Here is a 27,970-nt window from a genome sequence, read left to right as displayed (position 1 = left end):
TCCCCAGCATCCTCTAGGACGCTCGAGAAATTCTTTTGGATTTTATTTCGGTCTCTCTGAATTGCACAATTGTGTGTATTTCTTTGCCATTTAGAATATCTCCTGGGAAAAAGAAAAACGTTTATCCGCTTATTTTATGTGAAGAATACCTAAGAGCTAAATTGGTTGGTAGCGCGGTGTGGTATCACTGTTTTCATTTTCTACATATATCTATGAGTTTGTTGGTGAAGGCTCTCTGTGGTATCACTGGCTGCAACCTCACATTGCGAGTGCAGTTTGGATTGTCACACTTTCTGGCTGTTAATATGCGGACAGCGGCATCCCCGCCCGCCAGAATGACGGCAGAGGGGCAAGCGCTAAGAGTTCCCTTGGGGGCTCGCTGCGCTTGCCATGGGATCTATTCCCACTCTAGGGGTGTCATGGACACCCACGAGTGGGAATAGCTCTGGTGTTGGGATTCCGGCTGGCGGCATTGTCGGTATCCTGAACGCCAGGATCCCGACCGATGGCAAATTGACTGCATCCCTTACACATAATCATCTGCTACATCAAAAGGTAGACCAGGGACAGACAAACCCTGGCACTCCAGATTCTGTGGAACTACACGTGCCAGCATGCCGCCAAAGTTTTGCTCTTAAGCAATGCAAAAAAAAAAAACCCACAGGGCATGCTGAGATGTGCAGTTCCACAGCAGCTGGAGTGCCACGGGTTCCCTACCCCTGACTAATGGTTCCCATTGTTCACATTTACACCTATTGAAAAGGTTGGAAAATCTGCAGACATTTAAACGAATCCATATTTGATAGAGGAAAGAAAGATACGTCCTCTCCAGCCATTAGGGGAGAGGGCAGCGGATGGTGGCGGTGGCTGCAGAGTGCATAGTGGGTAATTGCTAGGTGGTTTCCTGCCAGGAGGGGAGGGAGCGAGATAATAAACACTGCAGGCTCCTGAGACCAGAACCCAATAACCGCTCTAATGAAGGAAGACAGGAATCAGGTTGGACAAGTCTCGGCCTGGTTATGTAACCTCTTATATCCCAGCATAAACAGCACAGGATGATCCGCAGCCAGCAGAAAGCTCTCCTTGTTGTGCTGCAGCTCCTGGTTACATAAGGGCAGAGAGAGGCACCAGTGGAATACAGTCTGCCAATGATTAACCTATATATGTAAGGTAAATGCACAGAATTCCGTCATGCAGGCGTTAACCCCTGCAACTGCCAGCACATCGCTCCTTAAATAGCAACTTTCACAGATTCCAGCATTACTCATGGAAAACGTGTGAAGTACATAAATTATTTTTAAACATAACCGTAGTAGAAAATGACAGTATAATATTAGACAAATCTACACCCCCCCCCCCCCCCCCCCCCCCTCCCCGCCCCACTTGTATGGCAGCGAAATCCCATTACTGAATAAAAATGTAATTTGGAAGGGGGGGTACAGGTGGGGGAGGGAGGGCGGTCATTCAGCTCAAAACCAACCTGAATCCCACTTTCAATTGAGGGTGGGCCAGAGTGGGGGGGGGGGGGGGGGGGGTGAAGATCAGACAGTCAGCGCCCTCCCCAGGCTATAGTGCGAACTACAGCTGCTAGGGGGCCACATCCTTTGATATCAGGGACGGTGTACGGGTCATTGCACACATAATAGCTCTGCTCCTGCTCACATATGAACACGTATGTTTCCGTAGCACGAGGGTCACATGGTCAGAGGGAGGGCTGGGATTTATTATATTTATGGGTTGTGCACCATGAATCATCTACCAACGTGTGTACCCGGATTTATTTATATACACATAGGTGCATGTGTAACCTGCTGTGTAGACGCCTACATACATCCCCGCAGTGAAGGAATAGCTTCCTTTTAGTAAACATTTGTCCATCTGCTCTGTAGATTAAACAGGTGCTGCGCCTGGAAAAGCATTTTCATTCCATACGTTCTTGATTGACAAAGCAAAGCAATCATGTTGCAATTACCATAGACGCAGATGAGGCAGTGTGTAATCCTCACTGAACATTTGGATAAAAAAGCTGCTTCTAAGCCATATTAAGACCACTGGAACATGTCCGAACAGTGGGCAATAGCCGAACAGACCTTTCTATTGCTTTAAAGGAGAAACGCGTTGTTTTATACGGGACTAGTTCTGGTCATCATTTTATAGAGGACACTGGGTGTGAACTTCTCAACATGGGAAACTAGTCATGCTGGGACTTCCAGGATAATGGGGTGACAAGGCTTGGAAGCCAGAGCTGGTCATTTCTGACGACCAATCCCAAGAGAGCAGATGACCACCCTCCTCCTTCTCCGTTTACCCCTGTTCCCGACCACCCATAGGCGTACACACCGTCTGTCTGTCTGTCCCAGTCTGTAAGTGTTAATATTATGCAAACACCCTCTTACAGTCCTTGACCTGTTGCAATGTCTCCGTCCCATCTTTCCAGACCAAAGCTGGACCCAGTGTCCAAACTACGAGGGTGATTCAGATCTGATCGCTGGGCTGCTAGTTTTGCCGTCCTGCATTCGGACAGTCGCCGCCTCCAGAGGGAGTGTATATTCACCGTGCAAGTGTGCGATCCCACGTGTGCGCCGAGCTGCTAAACCCACTGTGTGCAGTCTCTGCGCAGCCCAGGACTTACTCCTACAGTGCGATGAGAACGGGCTGATCGGGTCCAGAGCTGACGTCAGACACCCTCCCTGAAAACGCTTGGGAACTCCTGCGTTTTTTCCGGACACTCCCAATAAGCGGTTAGTTACCACCCCCAAACGGCCTCTTCCTGTCAATCGCGAACGCTCGTGAGAATTGATTTTTCGCTCCATCCCGTCGATGACCGGCGCTGCCCTTTGTTGTCTGCCACATGTGCACAGTTACTACCTGTTCGCCCGCTGTGTGAAAACGCACCGCAGCGATCGGGTCTGAATCACCCCGTGTTTTAGCATCTTCTATAATGACTCCGCCTCCAATAAGATGAGATTTAGAATGTATTTTTAATTCTACCCTTGAGAACGGGAAACCCTCAATTCATCGGCTAGAACGCCACAAAGACTGACAGAAGGGCCCAATGTGTCCAGTCGGGTGAACAGAAAGAGAGGCCCCATCATATCGGAGATAACATTACAAGATAAACACACCGCGATATCGTACGTTTCCCGATAGCGTCACTGACCAGGGATCAGCCTCCCTCACATCCAGCGCGGACAGTGGAGGGGCTAAGCACGGTATAGAGAGTGCTTGTGGGGAACAGCCGTCCTCTGTTCTGTGGGATCGGATACCAGATAAGTGAATACATTCACTGAGACCTCGCACATTCCTCCAGCCTGAATGGGAAGGAAACACTTGTCCTTTTGTGACCCAGCTCTCTCTTCCGCTCAGATCTTCTTCCACTCTGCTCAGTGTTTGCTTATGAGGATTTGCCAAAACACACCCCGAGCGCCACTTCTATACCAACGTGGGTACACGGCCCTCAAACAGTACGATCTCTTTTTTCATACTGATCCACAAACTATTTAGTGACCATGACAAAAATCACATTATTCCAAAGGACAAATTACTAAAAGCCGAGAAATACTATTTAAAAAAGTGTAAATAGTATGTTTATACCTTTGGCTCTTCGGGGGAAGGGATTCAATTGTTTTATTGTTACCGCAGCTCCACTCTAAAGTGACGGAGCGATTGAATTATTTGTGCTGCTGGGCACAAACGTTGTGGGTTTTTGGGAGTCTTTGCAAAAATTAGCTGATCACCTATTAATTGCTTGGGAAATATAAACGCTTCCTCTCAGATCTCCCACAGCAGGGGTAGGCAACCTGTGGCACTCCTGCAGCTGTGGAACTACACATCCCAGCATGGCTTGCTACAGTTTTAGCATGCCCTAACAGCAACGCTGAGCAAGGGATGCTGGGATATGTAGTTCCAATGCAGTGGGGGGTGCCACAGTCTACCAGGACGGTGGAGATGAAGTGAGGAAAAGGTCAGAAGAGAGGCAAAAGAGCAGCAACCTTTACCCGTCAAGACATGACTGGCAACAAATTTGGAGAAAGGTACAAGATCACTGCAAGGTAAGTGACCATCCCTGGGAGTGCAGTCCAGCCCACAGCACAGAAGTAGTGTGAAAGGACAGCCTCGCCGATTCGGTTGCGCACCAGACAATTAGGGGCTGGGCAAAGCAAGACACACTGCTGCGATAGTAACTGACACTGAAGGGGAGGTGCATCAAACCTTGGAAAGAGATATAATGGAGACAGATAAAGTACCAGTCCATCAGTGGTAAGCATGGTACAAATATCAGACACTACACACACCAATTCCACAATGGCAAGGGTTACATATTGAGGATCCATCTCAGATTCAGGGACTGACAAGTCCTGGACAGAAGGTGGTTAGTCTACCAACAGGCCTAGAATGAAGACTATGGAAGCTTTTGCATTTTCCAGTAATAGTCTAGACTTCAGCCTCACCCAAAATCGGCAGCACCTGAAAGTCCTGCCAATGTCCGCTCTCCAGACCTAGCCTGGGAAATTGGCAAGATGGTTCCATCTTCATACAGTTCCGTCACTTCAAACTGACTCATTGTTTCTTCTTCAACTACTTTTAATAAGCAATCCATTGCTTAGCTGACCCTGGCATGGCATGTAGTATTCCGGGCACAGTGACTGCAGTTACCATCTGTTCAGTACCAGGAGCCAGTAACGGGCACAGTGCCTGTATCCACAGATATTTATCACCACAGCTACTGTACAAGTACTGTTCAGCTACCTGTATAAAAAAACCATACAATTCCCCCAGCACACTATAATAGGCAAGTACATGAGATTTACATCCTATATGATAGTACTAATGCAGAGATCTCCGTTACTTGCAAAGATATGAAAGCGCCACGTCAAGGTGTCTCTGATATGGTGGGTCATACATAAATTGCTACATGATTATAGCAGACACATATTATTTCTAAATTGAGAGCCAAAACACCTGGAGGCACCCCAAGATCCTCCAAATGGCACTACAAGAACCAGTATTCCCTCCAACTACGGATCCCATACATGCTTCTCAGAACATGCTAGGGGATTGGTGTCTAGATTAGCCCTTCCCCTGCAAGCACCTGCAATGGGCTAATCATCTGATTTGAGCAACTTGCCATTTTTGTACGTACTCCAGACCTTCCACCTCTCAGTCATTAGCATTCACTGCCTCCCAAAAAGCCGGCAGTCATCTCCTGCCTGTGACAATCTGATAGTGCATCCAAAAAAAATGTGTTTTTTTTAAAAAAAAGCACATGGTGTTCTCTAGGATTTTTTTTTAGGGCTTGGTTCTGATACGAGAAGGGTGTACATTTTAATTTTCAAGGGCAAACATTTTGGTCATGAAGCTATAGCTTTGAGGCATATTGTGGATAGGGGGCACTAAAGTAAAGAATAATATTTAAAAAGATCTTTATTATTTGACCACCTTACATCTCCCATCAGTACCCCTCAGAACACCCTACATGGCTAATCAATGTCCCACAGACCACCCCACATGGCTAATCAATGCCATTCTGAACAACACATGGCCCTTCAATGCCCCTTGGACCACCCCACATGGCTAATCAATGCCCCTCTGACCGCCCTACATGGCCTTTCAGTGCCCCTCAGATCAACACATGGCCCTTCAATGCCCTTCTGACCACCCCACGTGGCCCTTCAATGCCCTTCTGACCACCCCACATGGCCCTTCAATGCCCCTCCCTTCAATGCCCTTCTGACCACCCCACATGGCCCTTCAATGCCCCTCTGACCACCCCACGTGGCCCTTCAATGCCCCTCTGACCACCCCACATGGCCCTTCAATGCCCCTCTGACCACCCCACATGGCCCTTCAATGCCCCTCTGACCACCCCACATGGCCCTTCAATGCCCCTCTGACCACCCCACATGGCCCTTCAATGCCCCTCTGACCACCCCACATGGCCCTTCAATGCCCCTCTGACCACCCCACATGGCCCTTCATTGCCCCTCTGACCACCGCACCTCACCTCAGATATCTGCAGGCGTGATCGCCGATCAGTTTGACCCCAGGAAGATGAGCTAGTCCGTTAACACCCACACTGACTGGTGGTGTCTCCTGCTATATGGAGACAGGGGGGCTGGCCCTTCTGTTTCTCACCAGACACTAGAGAGGCGGCACCTGATCTGCAGCATCCAATCGCAGCTGACTCTAGAGGTGCAATGCGGAGGGCGTTCATTCACCCACAGATCAGTATAGTGAGCGCAGCAGCAGACAACAGCACAACAGAGAGGGGGGCAGGAGCTGGTCAGTGGGGCGCTGCCAATAAGGATAAGGTGCCCTGCAAATAAAGCCTACCGGGAACACTACAAACACACACAGAACTCTAAGTGCAATTAAACCTTTACACATGCAACTTATGTAGGTAGAGCTTGACAGACTGTTGATTCATGACTAAGGTCTGCCAAACTCAGACGCAGAGAGAACACACAGAAACATAGCCAAAGCACCAAAGCTTCTGGAACTCCTTTCTACGGACATTTCATGCAAATGTTCTACTGGAGATGTTTGGAGTGTAAGCAGATACTGATCCACCCCATGTATTTGCACAAATACATCTTTTCTTTTGCAAATATCCACCAGAGACCATTAGACAGGTCAGGCCGCCCGAGAACCACAACCAACCGGCATCACAAAACTCCTACATGCTCTACTCCTGTAATACGCTCCTCGGCTCATTTTCCAGTCACCTTCAGCCACCTCTAAAACACAACTCCCAACATACATGACCAAGAACTCTATGTACTAAGCCATGGAGAGGGATAAAGTGGCAGCCAATCAGCCACTGTCGTGTCAATGGAGTGAAGGGGGGTCGTCGCTGCAAACGGGCTACAGTCCTAATTTCCAGAACATGTGAAATCCAGGGCGAGCTTCCTTTCGCTCTCGGGGAGGAATCCTGGGCACATTTCGGCTGATGACTCACCGCAATTGTTACAAGTTTCCTACAAAACTTCCAGATGACCTCACGCCATGATTAGTCTGATAGAACAATGCAGGGAGAGAAGGGAACAACACAGCTCAGCAGTTCTTAACAAAATGCAGATGTATCAAGTGAGCAAATTCTCCCTCTGGAAACCGATACTGGAAGTACAGGGGCTAACTCAATGACACGCCAAGGGATCAACAGAAAAGGCTGCAAAAATGTTATCAATGGTCAAGATTCAGTCGATGCCAACACTCGCCGGAAGGAAGGGTGGAAAGGACCTCAGGTCTTCTGCTGATGAAGGAATATCTGCGATCTAGGAGATGGGATGTAGTCATAGTGGCAACTATTGAACAATTGGTGTTTAGGCTTAAAATTGGACGTTGACATTATGGGGGTGATTACATTGTTTCACCCCGCGACCGCAACTAGATGGCACTTAACGGTGCAATTCAATTGTTGCTCTGTTCAGGCGCGAATAGCCACAGGGGAACACATCTCAGTTCACAGCCTCCGATGGGCCCCAATTATGTTTGGGCACAAACAAAACAATTGAATTCCCCCCTGTGTGCATTCTAAACATGAATATGGTGTCTATATAATAACAGTTTGTGACTGTGAAAACATACCAAAACCCTGGGAGATGTTTGGAACCTCAAATACCAGTCTTCCTGCATGGGCCTGGGGAAGACAATGTGTAATATCACGAGCACAAGACCTCTAGGTCTATGGGGGAGATTAAGCAGAGCATGGAGAGAGATAAAGTGCTAATCAATCAGCTTCTTTCATTTTACAGGCTGTGCTAAAAAAAGAGAATAAAAAATGAAGTCGATTGGTTGAAAAAGAGCAACATCTCCAATTTGTCCCTCTCCAAGATTTGATGAATCTCCCCCTAAGAGCATCAGCTCCTGTCTTCAAGTACGAGGTGATACTGACAGTAGATAGCAGTATTATAGGACATTTGGAGGACTCATAGTTCCAGAAAAGGTAAGGGTTGATCAAGTGAACCAGGCAAGTCGGATGCAGTCCTCAAAGCAGGAGTAGTGGAGGGACCTCAGCACTGTAGAAGGTCCTAGAGTCTGCTCACTGGTGAGAATGCTTCCAATAGTGGCTGGACCAGTGATAAGAGTCTGGCGGGTTCGCTCGAGGTCATGGGACTACAGCTCAAAAGGATCTACAGAACTGAAGTTCTGAAAATAAGTTATTTTCAGTTTTAAAAACTACAACAATAGGATTTTTTCTCCGATTCCACAGGGGACACTGGAAGCTTACGTTGGGGTATAGAGGCATGGTTACTGGGAGCTGGCACATGATAATTTAGAAAATTGTGAAGCTCCTCCAAGTATAACCCAATAAGATCTCCCTAACAGCCTTGGTAAACCTACCCCAAGACCGGCGGCTCCCAAACTGGCTGACGCTGGACACTTGCAGGCTTGCAGCAGGCTGGTGGTCCAGCAACAATTTAAATTATTCATGGCAAATGTGATAAGCCGCCATCAGCGCTGGTTTTGCCTATTATAAAACAAGTGTACAAACAAAAAGGCACAACCCTGTCCGTCAGTAAATAACTGACCCTAAAGGGGGGTACTCACGGAGCGATATTCTAAGCAATCTGACTAGATTGCTTAGAATATCGGCAGGATCGCTCCGTGTGTAGCCCCCTCGGCGATAGCGATGCGCGGCCCCGCACATCGCTATCGCCGCTGCTAGATTGGCCTGCATGCAGGCCAATCTAGCGGGTCGCTCACTTCACCCGCTGGGTGAAGTGAGCGGCCCCCCCGTCTCCCCCCGCACGCTCAGCACAGATCGCGCTGTGCTGAGCGGCAGGAGAGATGTGTGCTGAGCGGTTCGCTCAGCACGCATCTCTCCTTGATCGGCCCGTGAGTACTGGGCTTAAGTAAGACAGGAAAGCAACTATACTTAATGAATTCATGTTTGTGGAGTTTCTCAAAAAGACATATTTGCTGATACTTTAGGGTGCCGTGAATTAAGGAGGTTTGGGAACCACCGCCCTAAGCACTACAGCAGTCAGTTATCAAAGCACTATTGGGACACCGCTGTAATAAAAAGGTAAATAAGAGAGAGATTTAAGTGGGTTTAAATGTAAAAGGCATGGCTCACTAGCTACTTAATTCATTCCAGCTAGGCCCAGAGAAACAACATATGACACCTGATCTAGAATGAAAAACAACAGATCAAACCTTCCACAATCTCTCCCGGCTACGTACTGGACCCCTTAGCAGGAATACAATGTGTACTGTAATCAGAACACAGAACCTAGTAGACAAAACAAAAATATGAATGCATTTTACCTCCCAGAAGCTGTCGCTGGACACTTCCACCCCAACCGAATCGTCGTAGTTCCCAGACATGATTAGCGACGAGAAGACCGCGGCTGGTCAGAAAGCTATAGTCCTGTGTGATCCCCTTTAGTGCTCAGTCAGTACCTACACAGAAGAGTAAAAGGTTTTGAATAATGACATACCTCAAACATTGAGTAGCATCTACAGTATTCACTACGATAAACAAAATGCAGAAAACAAACTTGTTACATAGTTAAAGTACTGACAAGCAATCACATCTATATCCACCATACATACTTTCCTCCAACACTTAGTGCCGTGTATTTTTGGAGTGTTGGAGGAGATACACGCAAACAGAGGGAGGACATACAAACTGCATACAGTCTGAGGACTAACCACAGTCCTAAGGAAAAGTAGAGACTGTTTTCGTTGATTGCAAACATATCACTTAACATAAAAACTAATTGCATTTCTCACGCATAAATGGTTCTTCACTGAACTATGCAGACACCACACTACATCCTATAGTATATTTCCCATTTTACTGCCTCATAAACCCTTCACAATAATGTACTCACTACAACCAGAATCAGTGGTTTAGGGTTTCCTGGTTCCACATTTATTCCCCTTATAAAGACTGACACCATCTGCTTAATGGATGTTTACCCACTGCCCCAATTAAGATTCTGATTGACAACTTTGTCAAGGAGAACAAAGCGGGAAACAAGTTACAAATGATGCTCACACAGAAATTAAGGTAAGCCCCCATCATCTATAACCAATCCTTTAAATTGTATTGAGAATTCCTATTGCTGTTAAAGTCCCCTTCTCCAGGAGACTAAGCCCAAGGTACCGGCTCCCTCGGGCACATTTCTAAGACTGGGGTCTGGGAAGGGTATAGAGGGGGAGGAGCCTGTCATACTTCTAGATTTTTAAAGTTTCATCTCCCATCTACCACCTTCTATACCCCACTGTTATATAGACTCCAGTGTCCCCTATGAGATGAAGGAGAAAACGCACTGATCTGGTGGTTTGCCCCGCAATTAGACAAGAGGAGCTTCTAAACAAGATCACCGTGGCTTTAAAAAGGGGGTGGCGCGTTTTAACTCACCACTCGTTTACTTTGGTGTCACTGCCTAATTCTTGTACTTAAATTAAAAAAAAATAAAAAAGCGTAAAAAGGAACAAATCCAATATACTGACCGGAACACCAAAACATATTAACAAGTGTACAATCTGATAAAGTTCCTTGCGGTTTAACTAGATAATCAACAATGGGTCACCATTTGGCAAATAAAGCTACATTGTGCCCCAAGCCCAGTGAATCAGTTATATTATCTATTTGTGCAGCTTTATCTGATGCAAAGCTTATTGGTCTGCAAAGCATTGTTCTCCAAGAGTAAAGAAAAGACACGGATTAAATACCTGAAATACCTATAAATTTAATAATGACGTTTATAAAATGCACAAATGCTTAAGTGTCCATACCACGACACAAAGTTCCTTTATAGCAGACTGAAAGTTATTGTTTTGCTACACTAATTTAATATGCTCCCTGCAGTGCACTTTAATAGGCTTAAATCCAATTTGGAGGAGTACGGTGGGGGGGGGGGGGGGGGGGGGGGGGTTTGCGGGAGAAAAACACAATTTAGATCCACTGTACGAAAACCCCATTGTGGGACTTCATGACCTGCATAGCCACGCATGGGATATATGGCAGTCTGTCAATATATGTGCAGAGTTCAGAGGTCACCCGGCTCACCTGCAAACCTGTTCACACAATGATGGAAAGTGACAGCGCAGAAGATTAGTCCTCGGAGAAGCACGGAACAATCATTTCCTCAAGTATACTGAAAACATTGGCTGCCGCACAGGCGCCCACAATCCGGTAATGACTATTTTCATTGTTATCATACAGGGGAGAACACGGAAGGCTCTCAGCAAGGCAGCAACAGGGCTGTCAGCCCTTGCAGTAGGCCCACAGATCAGATCCATAACACACACACACACACACAATGTTGTCATAGCCACTACCCTGTATAAACACCCCACAGGGCACAAAATACAAAGCCCTGGCATGTTAGTGCATGCCAAGCTGCGTATAGGCATTAGCAGGTTATAGGGATCAATGCTCCTATGGACAATGTAATGATCCAGCGGCCTGCACTCTCCTAAAGCCAGTTATAAAGGAGACCTCCGCCGTGTAGATTATACAGATATCTGGAAGCACCTTACTCCTATAAAAACAAAATATCACAGACATAGTATCCAACCTTGGGAAGTTGCCCATAGCAACCAGCTTTTATCACAGTGCTAGATAAATTATCACTAGTGGCGGATTCGTTGGACAACTTGTTCACTTTGCCTTTCCTCTATAGGGCCACATGTAACTGCGGGATGTAATCATGTTACCGGCGGGATCCCCCAGTCAGCATATCAACCCTTGGAAATCCCTACAGACTATTGCCACCCAAATAGGGGCTTTGTTGCGCCCGCCGCCCCGCGCCCCCCTCCCCCAGCAATTCGGCAGCCGGGATCCCGACATTAGGATACAGATCGTCCGGATCCCAACCACCGGTAACCAGCTCCCTAACCGTAATTGCTTGCGGGCTGCTAAAAGTGCAGCTTTAAAATAGGTAAAAGGGTTTTACCTTGGAGGGAAAAAAAAAAAAAAAAAGTTGTCACTTTAAATATTAAAAAGTGCTCATAATGTAACGACGTCCATATAGACCGCACACGCAGCACACTATAAGCAACGGCAGACCCCTTGTATACACAATCACACATTTCTGTGGAAAACCAGGTTTGCTGTATGTGCAAGTATCACGAAAACTTACAACAGTATCACTAGCGCATTCAGCAATCAGCATTAATGCGTCCAGTTACTTACACAGGCTGCGGTATGAGATTTATACTATCGCCATGAGAAGGCCGCCACTGATGAACTGTCTAAATGTTGCCCTATCATCACTGGGGGCCCAGCGGTGACTTGCTTCCAGCGGCATCCTCATGCATCTAGCCTCAAAAACGTGCCACGATATGCCTGGCGTAACACAGCCGCCAGGTCACGTGCAACTCTGCTAGCTTCAGGTGTCTCTTATTGCCATAAATAGCAGCTGCTACATTGCATCACTTCCTATACAGATTCAGACTCCAACACACACAGTGTCATAACAAATTAGAACAGACTTCTCGTGCCTCCTATCCGCATCGCAGCTAAGACGCATTTTCGGCAATATAAATGCAAAAAAAGACGCCCAACGCTAGAAAAGGCTCTCACGTCAAGAGGGGCTGCTGGCGCAACTGCAGCAATGATGTATGAGGCCACATCTATAACGGTAATTTCCGGCAGAATCAGCTGCGCTCCATCGAGTTCAATGTCCCTATCTCGGTGAAAGCAACAGATTGCTTTATCCATGCAGACTCCTTAAACAGACAATGGGGGTAATTCTGAGTTGATCGCAGCAGGAATTTTGTTAGCAGTTGGGCAAAACCATGTGCACTGCAGGGGAGGCAGATGTAACATGTGCAGAGAGTTAGATTTGGGTGGGTTATTTTGTTTCTGTGCAGGGTAAATACTTGCTGCTTTATTTTTACACTGCAATTTAGATTGCAGATTGAACACACCCCACCCAAATCTCTCTCTGCACATGTTACATCTGCCCCACCTGCAGTGCACATGGTTTTGCCCAACTGCTAACAAGGTTCCTGCTGCGATCAACTTGGAATTACCCCCAATGAGCGGTCCTCTGCGGTTCTCCTCCTACCAATGCCATCTAGACCTCAGCACTCTCACCTATATCTAGTAAGGGGAGAATTGTGGATAGAAGGGTATTGGCAGGGCTTCTCACAGGAGAAGGGTCATCTGAAGAGACAACACTGGTGCCCTAAACTGACCGGTTCTAGAGAAATGGGCAGATACATTTCTGTCTCCGATAAATCACAGCAGAATGCTGGTCCCTGTAACGCTGAAGCGTGATGATCACATGGGCAGAGAGATAAATGGGTTTTGCACGTTAAGCTGGTATTTTATCTGGCAGGAGCGGCAGTTCGGGACAAGCAGAGATTAGATTTGTTGTGCTGCGCTGGGTGCCGGGGCGGATGGCTACAAACTGCGAATTGCAGCAACTGAGCAACCTGGCAAGTGTCCAACCTGGCAACCCGTTCATTCAACTTTGCAACCCCCTGATTAAGAAACTCTCCAGCCTGTGCCAATGCAACAATGCAAAGGAAAAGTCACTTCGCACACTAGCGAGCAGCTCACATTCTGTTGGAAAGCAACAGTAACTAATCAGGCCTGCCAAATACGCCTGCAAATGACTGTACTGAAGAACTAAGGAGAAGGCGGATGCTCGGCACATCTGCACATTGAGGCCTCCTGTTACAGAAACACACAAAGCCACCCCCGATTGCTGCTGCCTCCCCTCTAATTAAATCCTATTGACTTCAGATCAACCGCCGAGAGGGCTTAAGTCACCTGATCGGGGATTTAGCAATTTAAAGCACTACAGATGCTTACAGCAGAGAACAGTGTCAAGGTCTTAAATCTTATAGTGCAGATAATAGGACATCTGGGCAGGACACAATGGGGAATGGGGTTAGGATAAGAGAAGGGTGGGGACAGACCGACCACTGGAAATGTATTCCTTTGGGAGTCTGGAGCGTTCAGAAAAAAAAAAAGTGCACCGTGAGAATGCGGGGAGGTTTCTTTACTTTTGGTCACAGGAGAGCTGCAGCCGACCGTGCGCTCCTTCCTACTTCTCCTGTCTCTCGGTTCTGTGTGTTGTTCTCTAATCCCCTTTACCAGTCACCCTTCCCTTTCACTACATTCTGCTGAAGCTGTACAGAAATCACTCCTGGGGGTGTAGTACGGCTGACCGGCGGTCGGTCATACTCCCTCCAGCTCTTTGCTCCAACTGAAAACATGCTCTTGCAGCAGGACTCTAATCGGAAAGCTGCCATCGGCCACGGCGAGATCTTGTTCTTCCATCCCCATCCCTTGTGGGACACAGTGGAGGGTCTGGTCTCTACACATGATCAGCATGTCCCCCTCCCGTACACTCTAGGCACAGCTGTCTGTCAATCAGAAGACCATAACTGAAATCGCATAACGTGACCTCTGTACCAGCTGCTCAGAGTACAGTGGAGGGAACCTCAATCCCATCTCTCTCCACTCTATTTAACCCTAGAATTCTCAGTGTCTGACTCACTGTTCCACCATCGTTTCCACCCATTCTACCAAGCTTCTGCAGACCACTTTGGAAGCTGTTCCTAAGGAGGTCCACTCACTTCCCATTCTCTGCTCCCTCGTCCAAAACCTCACTCAACTTTTGACTTGCCATTGTCCCCTCTCACCTAATGAGCGTTGCTGCCTTTAGGGTAGTTCCAAGCTTTTCGCCTCCTCCCTATCCTCTGCCATTTCTCCCTTCTCTCTTCTAACAAGCAATTCTCAAATACAAAATCTCTATACATCATAAATAAAACACTCATCGCTGCCATTTGCCTCCAATGAATGGTTGATTCTCTTGCATGTCCCACGGCCTCCTGGAATTTCTATCATTTAGCTGCCGGGCATAGTCTACTACAGAGGCTGCCCGCACCAAGGTAGCAACGGAGCTCGATATAAATATTGCTCACTGCTCACCCAACTTAGATAAGGTACCTTCAACACCGTTGACCATTTGTCACCGTCACTTTTTAAAAGGATGCCCACTGAAATGATATATGCATATTCAGTTGAGTCTGCTGCACACGACACTATAGCCAAAACCTACACCATAGATCTGCGGATGAACCAAGGTTGTCATTATGACCTCAGATTTACTCCCACCTAACCAAAGACATACAGGATAAACGGGTTTCCCGTTACTCGGTCATGGTGTGTGCACATCTGTGTGGCCTAAAGTAGAAGATTTCTGCTCCACTGCAAGAGGTGTAAGACTGGCCAAGATATTCCGTGCACGTCTCAGGAATGACCCAACATTCACTTCACGGTAAAATAAAAAATAAAGAGGTTTTATAAAGAGGCCTTAAAGAGGTTCCAAGAGACATATACTGGTGCATAAAGAGGCCTTAAAGAGGTTTCAGGAGACATATACTGGTGCATAAAGAGGCTCCAAGAGACATATACTGGTGCATAAAGAGGCCTTAAAGAGGTTCCAAGGCTCAATCATGGCTAGACTGACTGACTTCAACAGATTCCCATTCTCTATCCACAGTGTCACACTGCTAAATTTTTCACCGCTTCCCCACCTTGCATCAACCCAGGCGTTTGCTTTGATTTCTTAAACTACACTAGAAAACCGCTGTAACTGGCTACATCCCTGCACCAATCTTCAGAAATGTCCCTGCTGTATTTATGTCCCAAGATCTTGGACCTTTTGGAGAATGAGGCATGTCACCCCACGCACAAGAACTCCCCATGGTTAGGGTATAAACTTAGCACCAAATGAGAAGACTGTACAATGCACTGAGTGGAGGTCAAACAATGAATGGAAGCAGCAAGCATCTGCACTTTCACGTGAATATAAACAGGGGGTCTCCTGCCCACCTCCCCGCTGACGACGCACAGTCAGGTACACGGTATCCAAGCACTTTCTTATTTTCCAAAATCTGTGTGCAGAACACCCCAGGCCACCGGGATCGGGCAGCCATAGCAACAGCGGTGGGAGAAGACGAGTTCTTGTTGTACAGCGAGGTTTAAAAATAACTCAGAGTTTCTAGTGCCAAATGCGAGCTGCAGCTGTATACGCTGGAATGCAATTATGAATCGTAATACAATGCAGACACACACGTCATGATGGGAGACTAATTTATACATTAAAGGGTTTGCAAAAAAAAAAAAAAAGTTAAAAATACATGCACGCTTCCTACAATACTACCGAAACCACATAGCAAACCCATTTTCCTGCTTACTCTGAGTTTCCACTACCTGTTGTACAGCCGGAACGGTTTCCTAGACAAAGCAAATGAACTGGGTGGGATTCAAGGAAACAAAACCAGCACCACTATAAGCGACCCAGGTAAAAAGGTGGCACTACACCCTTATGTCCAAAGACAGGATAGGTCAATGTGGCCAACGACGGATAAGATCTGGCCAAGTGGAAAAATCCATTCCCACTTTACTGCAAGTTAGTGCTGTCCACAGATGGCGGTGCTGATCCGATCGCTTGGACCACCATCATGCATCTTGGGCCCACAGGCTGTAGTATTTTGTTTAAAACACTGACAGATCGGTCATATCACATTTCTAAGTTCTAATTTGCTAGGTAAGACACCCCTATCCTGCAGAAGCCTGGGGGGACATTACTAGAGAGTAGCCTTCAAATTACGGAGGTGCCACTGCATGGTAGAAATGTTTGTGTGTGAAGTTTCCCACCCTATCCGTACCGATAACCTGCCGCCTTCTATTAAATAGTCCTGCCGCCTCCTTTGTACTTTAAACCTGTCCCGCTTGGCACGAACACTACTTTTCATTTATTTCAGACCTCTTACTTGGTTTAATAATAAACAGATCTATTCACGCTGAAGTGTATTTGCCTAATCCTCAGAGAGGCCCAACGGCACGAACAAGAATGTGTAGCTCTCATACCCCGTAGAACTCATTTATATAATTTAAAAAAAAATATCTATCTATCATGGGAGTGGGCCGGCACTCATTCCAACGGCTGGAGTCCACCCTGGTGCCCTCTGGAAGAACTTTTGCAGAATCCCAAAATAGAAGACAGCGGCACTCAGGGAATTTACGAATCAAAAAAGTGTATTTAAAGTATACAAAAGAGCCGACGTGTACACACCTTGACAAAGGGGCGGGTGAGCCCCGAAACGTCAGCTCTTTTGTATACTTTGAATACACTTTTTTGATTCGTAAATTCCCTGAGTGCCGCTGTCTTCTATTTTGGGATTATATATATATATATATATATATATATATATATATATATATATATATATATATATTTATTTTTTAATATTTATAAATACACACAGTACAGGTTTAATTTTGTGACAAACAAAATTAATGTTTGTCCTTTACAGTTCCCTCTACAAAAGTACATGACAGACAGCATGTTTATTTGGGAACCATTAAGGGTGCTGGCCTCATTTGCATACAGTGCCTCTGACAGCTGTCGATAAAGACGACGCAATGCAAAAACTGGCCGATTCAGATGCGGTCGAAACTTTGATGGTATGGCAGCAGTGTTTGTTAGTAGTCTGCGCATGCGTCATGGCCACAGTGCGCACACGCCAAGGTATCTTTTGTGATGCCATTCGCAGAGAGGATCCGTCACAGAGTGATTGACAGGTAGAGACCATTTGGGAGAGGCAACTAGAGGGGGTGGGGGTGGGGGGGGGGGGGGTCCTGCAAAACCGCATATGCGTCGTGCCAATTTTTTTTTGGGGGGAGGGGTGTCTCGTGTGTGACTGCGATCTCGCAAGCATACAATATGGCGCTAGTGTGGCAGCTCCCGCAACCATTCTGTGCAGCCATAGAGGCACTCAGGGAGTCAATGGGCCTAATTCAGAGTTGATTGCAGCAACATATTTGTTAGCAGTTCACCAAAATCATGTGCACTGCAGGGGGGGGGGGGGGGTCAGATGTAACATGTGCAGAGAGTTAGATTTGGGTGGGGTGTGTTCAAACTGAAATCTAAATTGCAGTGTAAAAATAAAGCAGCCAGTATTTACCCTGCACAGAGACAATATAACCCACCCAAATCTAACTCTCTCTGCACATGTTACATCTGCTCCACCTGCAGTGCACATGGTTTTGCCCAACTGCCAACAAATTTACTGCTGCGATCAACTCTGAATTACCCCCAATGTTCCTTGCATCTGCGCCGCAATTGTGACGGAGTATGCAGTTGCTGAGCAAGCCGAGATGGCTTCGGTGGGCGCCTCTGTTCACTTGTGAGCGGCTGTTACACTTGTGATGCGCCGTAGTTCCGTCACTGAAAAAGGACTGCTGCCGCGTCGGCACTGCGTCCGCATCTGAATCCGGCCCAATGGTAGGACAGGAAAGACTGGGTCGCCGGTATGATGTTCGCACCACAACAGCTGGAGAGGAGAAGTTTGCTTCCCGCAATGTTATATCACAGCGCCATGTGCCTATTCATACCTGTACTTCTACAGCCAGATACCTGCTGCACTACAAATACAAGGGCTAGCAGGGAACTCTGCGGGGGAAATGAGAGCAGAAGTAGAAAACGAAAAACTACCACATAGGAAAAGTCAACCTTACAGTGTGATTAACAGTTATATTCCTGTGCCAGAATGTGTAACCAATTCCATGCACAGATTTGAAATAGGAAACTACATTTGAGATTTTGTGCATTGTTTCGCTTTGCGTGTAGTTTGAGAGCACATTTACAGCAGCGGAGGGTAACCTACATGCAGGAGGGCTTCATCTATATGCACACCCCCCTGCTACAAAGCAGCTCAGCAATCAGCTGCAGATCAGGCTTTACTGAAAGCCCCTCGCCATCTGTACTCGGTCACAGCTTTGCCCAAGGTGTGGGGATACCTGGTCTCTGCACATAGGAGTCGGGGGGGCTGGGGGGGGGGGGGGGGGGGGGCAGTCCCAGTGCAAGGAGTTGGGGGGGGGCTGTTAATGCTGACAAATTTCTGGTTATGGCGATAATGCTGTAGTTTAGTGAAATCACAGAACGCAATTCCATCAATACTGAAAATGCCGCCTATCCTTTCCTTATGGATAGCTGGTGCGCAGTCACGATAGAAGTATAGGTGCTTTATGCTTTCTTGTAATAGAAGGGGGGAAAAAAAGTCTTTCAAGTAAAAAAAAAAAAAAAAATATCTTAGAAAACTGCACATATTCCTTTTATGGAGAGAAAAGTGCGGCAAGGTCTGCCAAGAACATCAAGTTCATCTAATTATAAGCTGCACACACAGACCATGTAAACCAGCGATATGGAACAACCAACATTACTCTGTTGAGTAAGCTCACAAGAAACATTAATTACATAAATCAGAGGAAGGTTTCAAAGAACTGGAAAAAAGTTATTAAAGAAAATAAATAACGTATTTGTACTGTAGACATAACATTACTGCTCATTCTTCCTCACCATTTCTACAACGATACAGCAAAACGTGGGAGCACTTGTATGTAAATGACACAAGCAGACACCGTCACGCTGCATGTTCAGCTCAGCGGTAACTTGAAATCAGACTGCGGTCTCACAGCGCCCCCTAGGAAACAAATTATCTGGAAAACTGAATTAAAAAATTCAAACTGCGCAAAATCCAGCTTCTGAACTACAAGGCTCAGCATTCCTTTACCAGTTTAGATTTATTATTTTTTTTACAGTGTATGTTCCAGTATATAATTTTCTTTTAATAAACCCAGAGCAAAAGTGGAGACTTAAATACGGATATTGTTCTGCCAGTGGAAAGGGAAACCGGAAACTTACAAGTAACTGCTCTACTTTGGGGTTGATTCAATTCACAGACAGTTGAATAGCGCCGGAAGTTAGCTCTCGCTGCTATTCAATACAGCGCCAAGTGACACTCAATTGTCGGGAATTCTTCTCTCACCCCCCGGGGGATGAGAGAAGAAATCCGACAAAAGTGCTGCCGCGAGGCCGATTCTGTCGGGAATCAGCATCGTGGCGGGGAGTTAAGTCAGAGAATGCCAGTTCTCCCGACAAATCAACCTGTCAAGTCTGGGAGAACGGGTCTTCACGACTTAACTTGAGCTGAATTGAATAGCGCCGGGAGCTATTCAACTGTCGGTGAATTTAATCGACCCCTTTGATACATGGTGGAAATCTGCACCTGCAGTAGGCTTGTCTAGCTTCACATATTGAAAAAACAAAGTATACATTGGTTTATATGGTGCTGTTCCGAGCACCTTGTATCGTCAGGGGAAAAAGGTCCATCTAAACATAGAATAGAAACCGTGACTGTGCTAAAATCTGCAAATTTATAAAAAATTAAAAATGGGGAAATGTGATCTCTTGGCAGCGTACCAGAGGGTAGACACAGGAACAAGATTCACATAGGACTTTCCAGCAGATACACACCTATAAATATCACCAGCAGCTGCTGAATGACGGAGCAGCACCACAGAAGGATGCAAGTGCAAAGTCTGCCTGGGTTAAGCATGAAACGTACGCAAGTGCCAGAAATGAAGGCTACAGTATCTCCAGCATCTATTAGGACTGTCCTACCAGACGCCACATGTGCGTAGACTGCGTAGGGTTGGTTATGCGACTAATCCACCATTCATTTAACATTCAGCTTCCAGCGTATCCCCTGGGCGGAATGTGAACTCTAGCACGGTGTCCGTAACTAAATAGTGGCCGTGTTCCTTCACGCAGTACCAGACATCCAGTGCTGAAGGCACATTCAAGGCCAAGACAAGTCCAGGGAGATAGACTACAACCCCTGGGGTAGGAAAATGGAGGTTAGCAATCTTCTGCAGTACTGCAGGTCAGATCATGTCCAGCGAGACTAGACTGTACATCAGAGGATGTGGCTCCTGTCCATCGTAGGTGCCCGGCTATTCCAAGTTCACGTACGTGTCCATCGTAGGTGCCCAGCTATTCCAAGTTAACGTACGTGTCCATCGTAGGTGCCCGGCTATTCCAAGTTCATGTACGTGTCCATCGTAGGTGCCCGGCTATTCCAAGTTCACGTACGTGTCCATCGTAGGTGCCCGGCTATTCCAAGTTCACGTACACGACCATTGTAGGTGCCCGGCTATTCCAAGTTCATGTACGTGTCCATTGTAGGTGCCCGGCTATTCCAAGTTCATGTACGTGTCCATTGTAGGTGCCCGGCTATTCCAAGGTCATGTACGTGTCCATTGTAGGTGCCCGGCTATTCCAAGTTCATGTACGTGTCCATTGTAGGTGCCCGGCTATTCCAAGTTCACGTACGTGTCCATCGTAGGTGCCCGGCTAAGAGCAGACAGAATCAGAACCATCGGCGTTTGTTGCTCAGCACTGCAGGAAGTGGCAGCACAGGGTAAAAACTAAACGAAGGGAAGATGGAAGCTCAGGGGGACCTGTGGATCTAAAGAAATACATTTAATGTGCGCACAGTAGGCTACAAAGTGCACAGGATGTGAAGCACGGACAGACTAGGCCTATTGGACACTTTGGGCGGTATTCCAAAGATATACCACGCCCGATCTCCTTTCTAAAAGTGATCCCCGTTATCGTGCATATTGCGCCCATAGTAATCAGCTTTATCTGCGTAAAGGGTTGGGCGCTCTCGCTACCCCGGGGGTAGCAAGCTGAAATGATAATACCACGCTCATCAGCAGAAACAGAACAGGTATGGAAAGAACGGAATACCGCCCTTTGTGACAAACACCCCCACTCACTGCTCCTAGAAACCTGGACAACCGGGAAGTGGGGGATTTGGCAGTCGCTAGACGCGCAGCCACAAACCACACACTTGGACATAGGTGTTCTTCTAAAATCACCTTGCCATCATGGCGTTCAGCGATTAAACCCTGACGCAGCGACTGCACAGGAACAGAAGTGGCAGCTTCCTCGGAGGGAAATATTTGGCTCCCTTCACTTTCCACTATGTCTAGTCCTTCTGGACACATTTCTGTGGTGCTGAAGATCAGTCCAGGTCTTACCCACAATACCGCAAGATTAAAATGGCTATAAACACATCTTACATGCAAAATATCACAGAAATTACTATGTAAATATACTGCACATGACTACGTGACCACGCAGTGGGATAGCAGCGGGCCAGGTTAGTCACACGCGGATACGGTACGAATATAGACAGCTTCCAGCCTTTATTACGGGTACCTGCCCTGAATCCGAAAGACGACACTTCGAGGAGAGGTTCCTTCTCTTCCCTGGTCAAAAACGTAATCAAAAGGGGAATATCCAGGCATAAAAGTAGGTGGATGTCTAGGCTGCCCTTAAGCTGGCCAAACCGTACCGCAGCCGATAACGGCACCTTACCTCTCACGCCAAGGGGTCGCACGAGATAATGGAAGAGGCAGGGATCGTCAGGCACGATGGAAGAGTTGTAGGGAACTCTTAAGTGATACATCTGGGTGACCTAAAAACGGATCTGTTTCGAGAACCATTTTACAGACAGTGGGGTTCCTGCACCACGAGTGAGGATATCGGGAGATACCTTGGGGCAGATTTATTAAGCCTGGTGAAGTGATAAAGTGGAAGATGAGCGAAGCAAGCCATGCGAGGGGACACTGTGCACTAATTGGGGTTCCCGGTCAATGTACGGAGAAAACGACATTCCAAAAAGAAAAGAAAAAAAACTGTCGACCTAGTACATGTAGACGCAGAGTCCCTGTTGACCTACTTACTGTTGACCAATAGTGGTTGACACAAGTCTAATCTACCTAACATACCACACCCACCTGCGACATGGTAGTTAGAAGCTGATTGGCTGGTACTTTATCACTTCACCAGGCTTAATAAATCTGCCCCCTTCTCCTACAGACAGCAGCCATCCACGTAAACCAGTGCAAGGAACTTACTGGTGGACAACGTGGGCAGTGTGGAAACATTCAGGGAACTACTACGGACTACCAACTATATGCAACTTTAACACAGATACGGCATGGAATTATACACACTTGCAGCAGCTTGATTCCCTTTGTGTAATCAGGACGGACCACATCTGGAAGTATTGCTAATAAAAATCACAAAGCCCCAAAAATTTCTCTAAGTTCCCCGCACTGAACACACTTCAGAATGGCTCAGCGTCATGTCAATTATATGACCCTTAAATGTAACCGCTGCCTGCCCCCCCCCTGGTAGTCATCCCCTCACCCCCCTCCTTCCCCGATGCCGCTCAAGCCACGCCTAGACTCTACGGGGCTCTGCAAGAGAACTGGAACGTTCCTCTACGGACAAAGGATCAATTAGTACGTGGCATCACAAGGCCAGCCATTAATTTAAAACTCAGACACCACATCCAGGCATTTCCAGCACAGAGCCCCAGAACAATGGCATCACTGTCATCGCTTGATTTACATGAAAATTATTATTAACAGTTTACTTACAATTTGCAAGGAAGATTATAATCTCCAACCATGTGAAAGCGACGCCGTATAGATAGTATCTAAAGAACTGTAATGCTCATATACTAACAAGAGACACAAAGTATAATATTATTTTGCATGTACATACCAAAAGTAAACAACCTGCAATCTATCAAACCAATCTGCTTCTACCTATCATTTATCTAGTAGTCTATGAAATGATAGCGGGACTGGTTGCTACTGGCAACTTCTCAAAAGGTTTGACACATATCCCCCTCTGTCAAAGCATGGAAACTTAAAAAGGGGATTTTAAAGAGTTTATATGGCCGGAATCGGTATGATTTGCCGGCGCTTGAGATCCCAGCGCTCGTAATACAGATTGTTAATCAGCCAACAGGAGTGAGTAAGGGGGTGCCCCTCCCCCCTTCCTCCCAAAAACCCTAAACCTAACCCTCCCTCTTCACAGCCTAACCCTTCCCCCCACCATCCCCGCTGCCTAAACCTAACCCTCAGAGGGGGGGGGGGGGCTAACCCTAACACACCCCTCACCCCCAGCCTGACTCCCTGGGACGCAGCCTAACCCTAACCGACTTGCTGACCGTTGTCTCCTCGTTCAGGATCCCGGGGTCGGGATGTTGTACTCTTCTGGATGCCGGTGTTGGCATTCAGAAAGAGGTCGTTATTCGGACTGCCCGTATACCACCATCAGAGATCCTGACTGCTTCCCATATGGCCCACTAATATATGACATGTACCGGGCAGCATTGGTTAAAAAAAAGAAGAAAAAAAAAAGTAAGTAAGTGTCAGACCACATATATTCACATTTTATTTACTTTCTGGGTTACACAATGAACAAAAACTGTCCGAATGGTCAAATGTGCACTACACAATGGCCCTCATTCCGAGTTGATCGCTCGCTAGCTACTTTTTGCAGCCGTGCAAAAGTATAGTCGCCGCCCACGGAGGGAGTGTATTTTCGCTTTGCAAGTGTACGATCGCCTGTGCAGCCGAGCGGGACGAAAAAGTTTTTTTTGCAGTTTGAGTAGCTCTGAACGTACTCAGCCCTTGTGATCACTTCAGCCTGTCCGGTCCTGGAATGGACGTCAGACACCCGCCCTGCAAACGCCTGCGTTTTCCCTACCACTCCCAGAAAACGGTCAGTTGACACCCACAAACGCCCTCTTCCTATCAATCTCCTTGCGATCGGTTGTGTGAATGGATTAGTCGCTAGAAGCATTGCCCAGCAAAAATGACGTTTGTACCTGTACGATGCGCATGCGCATTGCGGTGCATGCGCAGTAGTAACCTGGTCGCTACGCTGCGAAAAACGGCAGCGAGCGATCACCTCGGAATGAGGGCCAATACCCGCAATGTCTGGTAGACCCTGGACAACAGGACATTTGGGTGCAGATTCCAGGGATACTCCAAAAATATTTTTCACTTCAAAAAGGGCTGGCGGGGGCTATATTCCAAGACGCCCATCAAATGGATTTCTTATTCATTACATCGCAGCTATCCTGGTCATTACTTTAAATGTTGCTTCCAGACAATCGGATTTAGGCATTCCATCATGAATTGTAGGATATTAGTGGAATTCATGCGTTTGAGGGCTGTGAATTATTTATCTCCTTACAAACAAGAAATCTGGTAAATAGAACAGATCACTGGTAAGAATTCCTTTATCTGTGTACAAACACTTGCAAAGGAACCTTGAATTTTATTTAAGAGCAACTTCAAAAGCCACTTTAGTCAGGCACACAGAACATTTAGGTAATAAAGGCTGCTTATCGCACAAAGCATTTTCTCTGTATTTGCCCGATAACCGTTCAGTTTAATATCTGCTGCAGTAGATCAACAGGGGCGAGAACGCAAGTACTACAGAACCTGTGCTGAAGTACTCTTAAAAAGATGGAAGGCAGAATGAGGGGCCATTTCCGGCCCTAGATGAGGGAGGAGAGGTAACACTGAGGCACAGACTGGTCACCCATGATGAAATAGACCGAATAGAGGGGCTGGTCTAAATAACACTATGAGGGCTTACCACAGTGCGAGAGGTCAAGTCTGAGTAAACCAAAACACACAAATATGGAGAGAGCATACAAACTCCATACAGTTGTGAAACAGCACACGTGAATGGACCTGCAGTCTAAAAGCCCAAAACAGCTAACATGAGGAACTAACGCACACAAAAAAAAAAAAAAAAAAAAAAAAGGTGCGCCGTCGTGTTAGAGAGTTGCACTACTAAGCAATTAATGTTTTTCTTGCAATTATGGGCAGCGATGCAAGTCTTGTGTTGAAGACCATGGGGTCAATTCTATTCGGCAACTAAAGAATAGCGCCGGGAATTAGCTCCCGACGCTATTCAATTCTGCTACTAGTTGCCCGCAATTGTCGGGAATTCTTCTCTCATCCCCGGGGGATGAGAGAAGAAACCCGACAAAAGTGCTGCCTCGCGGCCGGCGCGAAGCTGATTCTGTCGGGACTCAGCCTCGCGCCGAGTAGTTAAGTCGGAGAATGCCCGTTCTCCCGACAAAACTACCTGTTAAGTCGGCGAGAACGGGACATCGCCGACTTAACTTTAGCTGAATTGAATAACGTCGGGAGCTAATTCCCGGCGCTATTCTTTAGTTGCCGAATAGAATTGACCCCCATGTGCACATATTTAATTTCATCTCGACTAAGCGAACACTTTTTTGTGCAGCTCTCAGTAATGGGCGCCCGTCGGAGCTATTCAATTGCTTCTGCAGATGGGGGCGCGAATGGATGATTTCTGGTTGGTCACGCTAACCCAGACTTTATGTGGATAAACCCCTGTGCATTTGGAAACAACAAGCGTAATAAGCAGTGCATGTGGGCCTGTCGGCAGAAACCATTGCATAGCTCCGACGGGCACCCATTACTTATCGCCACCCAAAACACAATTGCATTCACGAAAAGTGTCATTTGGGCACCCAAATGTGTCACTTTTTGTACATTTGCAGATGCCGGAGGCCATTCAAAACGGAGCTACAATTGAATAGCTACCATTTGGGAGCCATCTAGTGGCTGCCAGCGGATAAACATTTTAATTCCATCCAACAAGTGCAAAAAAAATAAAAAATTGTGGGCGTCCAGCACCAGAACAAACATTTGCAAGTTGCCCCGTATAAAGAGATATCCAATTTGCAAATACGGGGCGCCCATAAAACATTTGAGTCGCCCCCAATGAATGCAAACCTTTGAAGCAGAGTAAACCAGGGCCGGTGTGCCAAACACTGAGCAATGTTAAGCTGCCTATTGCAGTAGAGGAACATTGCTAGTCTTCAAGCGCAACTATGGGGTGCCAATATGCCAAGCCACTAATTACAATTATAAAGGAATCACAAAAATAATAATAATGAACACATGGCAGTGATCGCGCTGAGCCCCCAAAAAAGTGGGTCCCAGGGACCCCTCACTTTTAAAAATTGGGGTCCTACCGGTTCTGTTCTGGGTCCCATCCGAATTAAGGTTTTTATTAATATTAATCTTATTTGGACACTACAGAAGTGTTGCAAGGTGGAGGCATGGGGTGACAGTGCTGCTGGGCTGTGTAGCATGCAGGACACTCTGCCCCAGAGCTTTAACTAGATATTTTGGTGCCCTTTGGCAGAAAGTGAATTGGAGCTCCACCTCCCAGATTCGAAACCACAGGTGGTGCGCGCCGCAGGCGCGCCGCAAAAATTTAGGTGCATGGCTTCATGGGGAAGGGGCGTGACCACATAATAGTGCCGCTTATACACACTGCGCCAGGTAGAGCACGCCGTTACACACACTGCGCCAGGTAGAGCACGCCGTTACACACACTGCGCCAGGTAGAGCACGCCGTTACACACACTGCGCCAGGTAGAGCACGCCGTTACACACACTGCGCCAGGTAGAGCACGCCGTTACACACTGCGCCAGGTAGAGCACGCCGTTACACACTGCGCCAGGTAGAGCACGCCGTTACACACACTGCGCCAGGTAGAGCACGCCGTTACACACACTGCGCCAGGTAGAGCACGCCGTTACACACACTGCGCCAGGTAGAGCACGCCGTTACACACACTGCGCCAGGTAGAGCACGCCGTTACACACTGCGCCAGGTAGAGCACGCCGTTACACACACTGCGCCAGGTAGAGCACGCCGTTACACACACTGCGCCAGGTAGAGCACGCCGTTACACACACTGCGCCAGGTAGAGCACGCCGTTACACACACTGCGCCAGGTAGAGCACGCCGTTACACACACTGCGCCAGGTAGAGCACGCCGTTACACACACTGCGCCAGGTAGAGCACGCCGTTACACACACTGCGCCAGGTAGAGCACGCCGTTACACACACTGCGCCAGGTAGAGCACGCCGTTACACACACTGCGCCAGGTAGAGCACGCCGTTACACACACTGCGCCAGGTAGAGCACGCCGTTACACACACTGCGCCAGGTAGAGCACGCCGTTACACACACTGCGCCAGGTAGAGCACGCCGTTACACACACTGCGCCAGGTAGAGCACGCCGTTACACACACTGCGCCAGGCAGAGCACGCCGTTACACACATTGCGCCAGGCAGAGCACGCCGTTATACACATTGCGCCAGGCAGAGCACGCCGTTATACACATTGCGCCAGGCAGAGCACGCCGTTATACACATTGCGCCAGGTAGAGCACGCCGTTATACACATTGCGCCAGGTAGAGCACGCCGTT

General features: G+C 47.3%; 1 protein-coding gene across 3 annotated transcripts in view; it reads right to left on the bottom strand.

The window, feature by feature from the left end:
* The window catches only part of PACSIN2 (protein kinase C and casein kinase substrate in neurons 2), a 122,072-nt gene that overhangs the window by 37,065 nt on the left and 57,037 nt on the right, over positions 1–27,970 (bottom strand). For all 3 annotated transcript variants that reach the window (XM_063928936.1, XM_063928934.1, XM_063928935.1), the window contains exon 2: positions 9,271–9,405. In XM_063928936.1, coding sequence (XP_063785006.1) covers positions 9,271–9,330 — 60 coding nt within the window. In that variant the 5' untranslated portion in view covers positions 9,331–9,405. The remainder of the gene's footprint in view (positions 1–9,270; positions 9,406–27,970) is intronic.

The sequence above is a fragment of the Pseudophryne corroboree genome, chromosome 6, assembly GCF_028390025.1.
Source record: "Pseudophryne corroboree isolate aPseCor3 chromosome 6, aPseCor3.hap2, whole genome shotgun sequence".
Taxonomy (NCBI): Eukaryota; Metazoa; Chordata; class Amphibia; order Anura; family Myobatrachidae; genus Pseudophryne; species Pseudophryne corroboree.
Note: the sequence above shows the minus strand (reverse complement) of the source record. Positions and strands in the feature narration are given on the sequence as shown.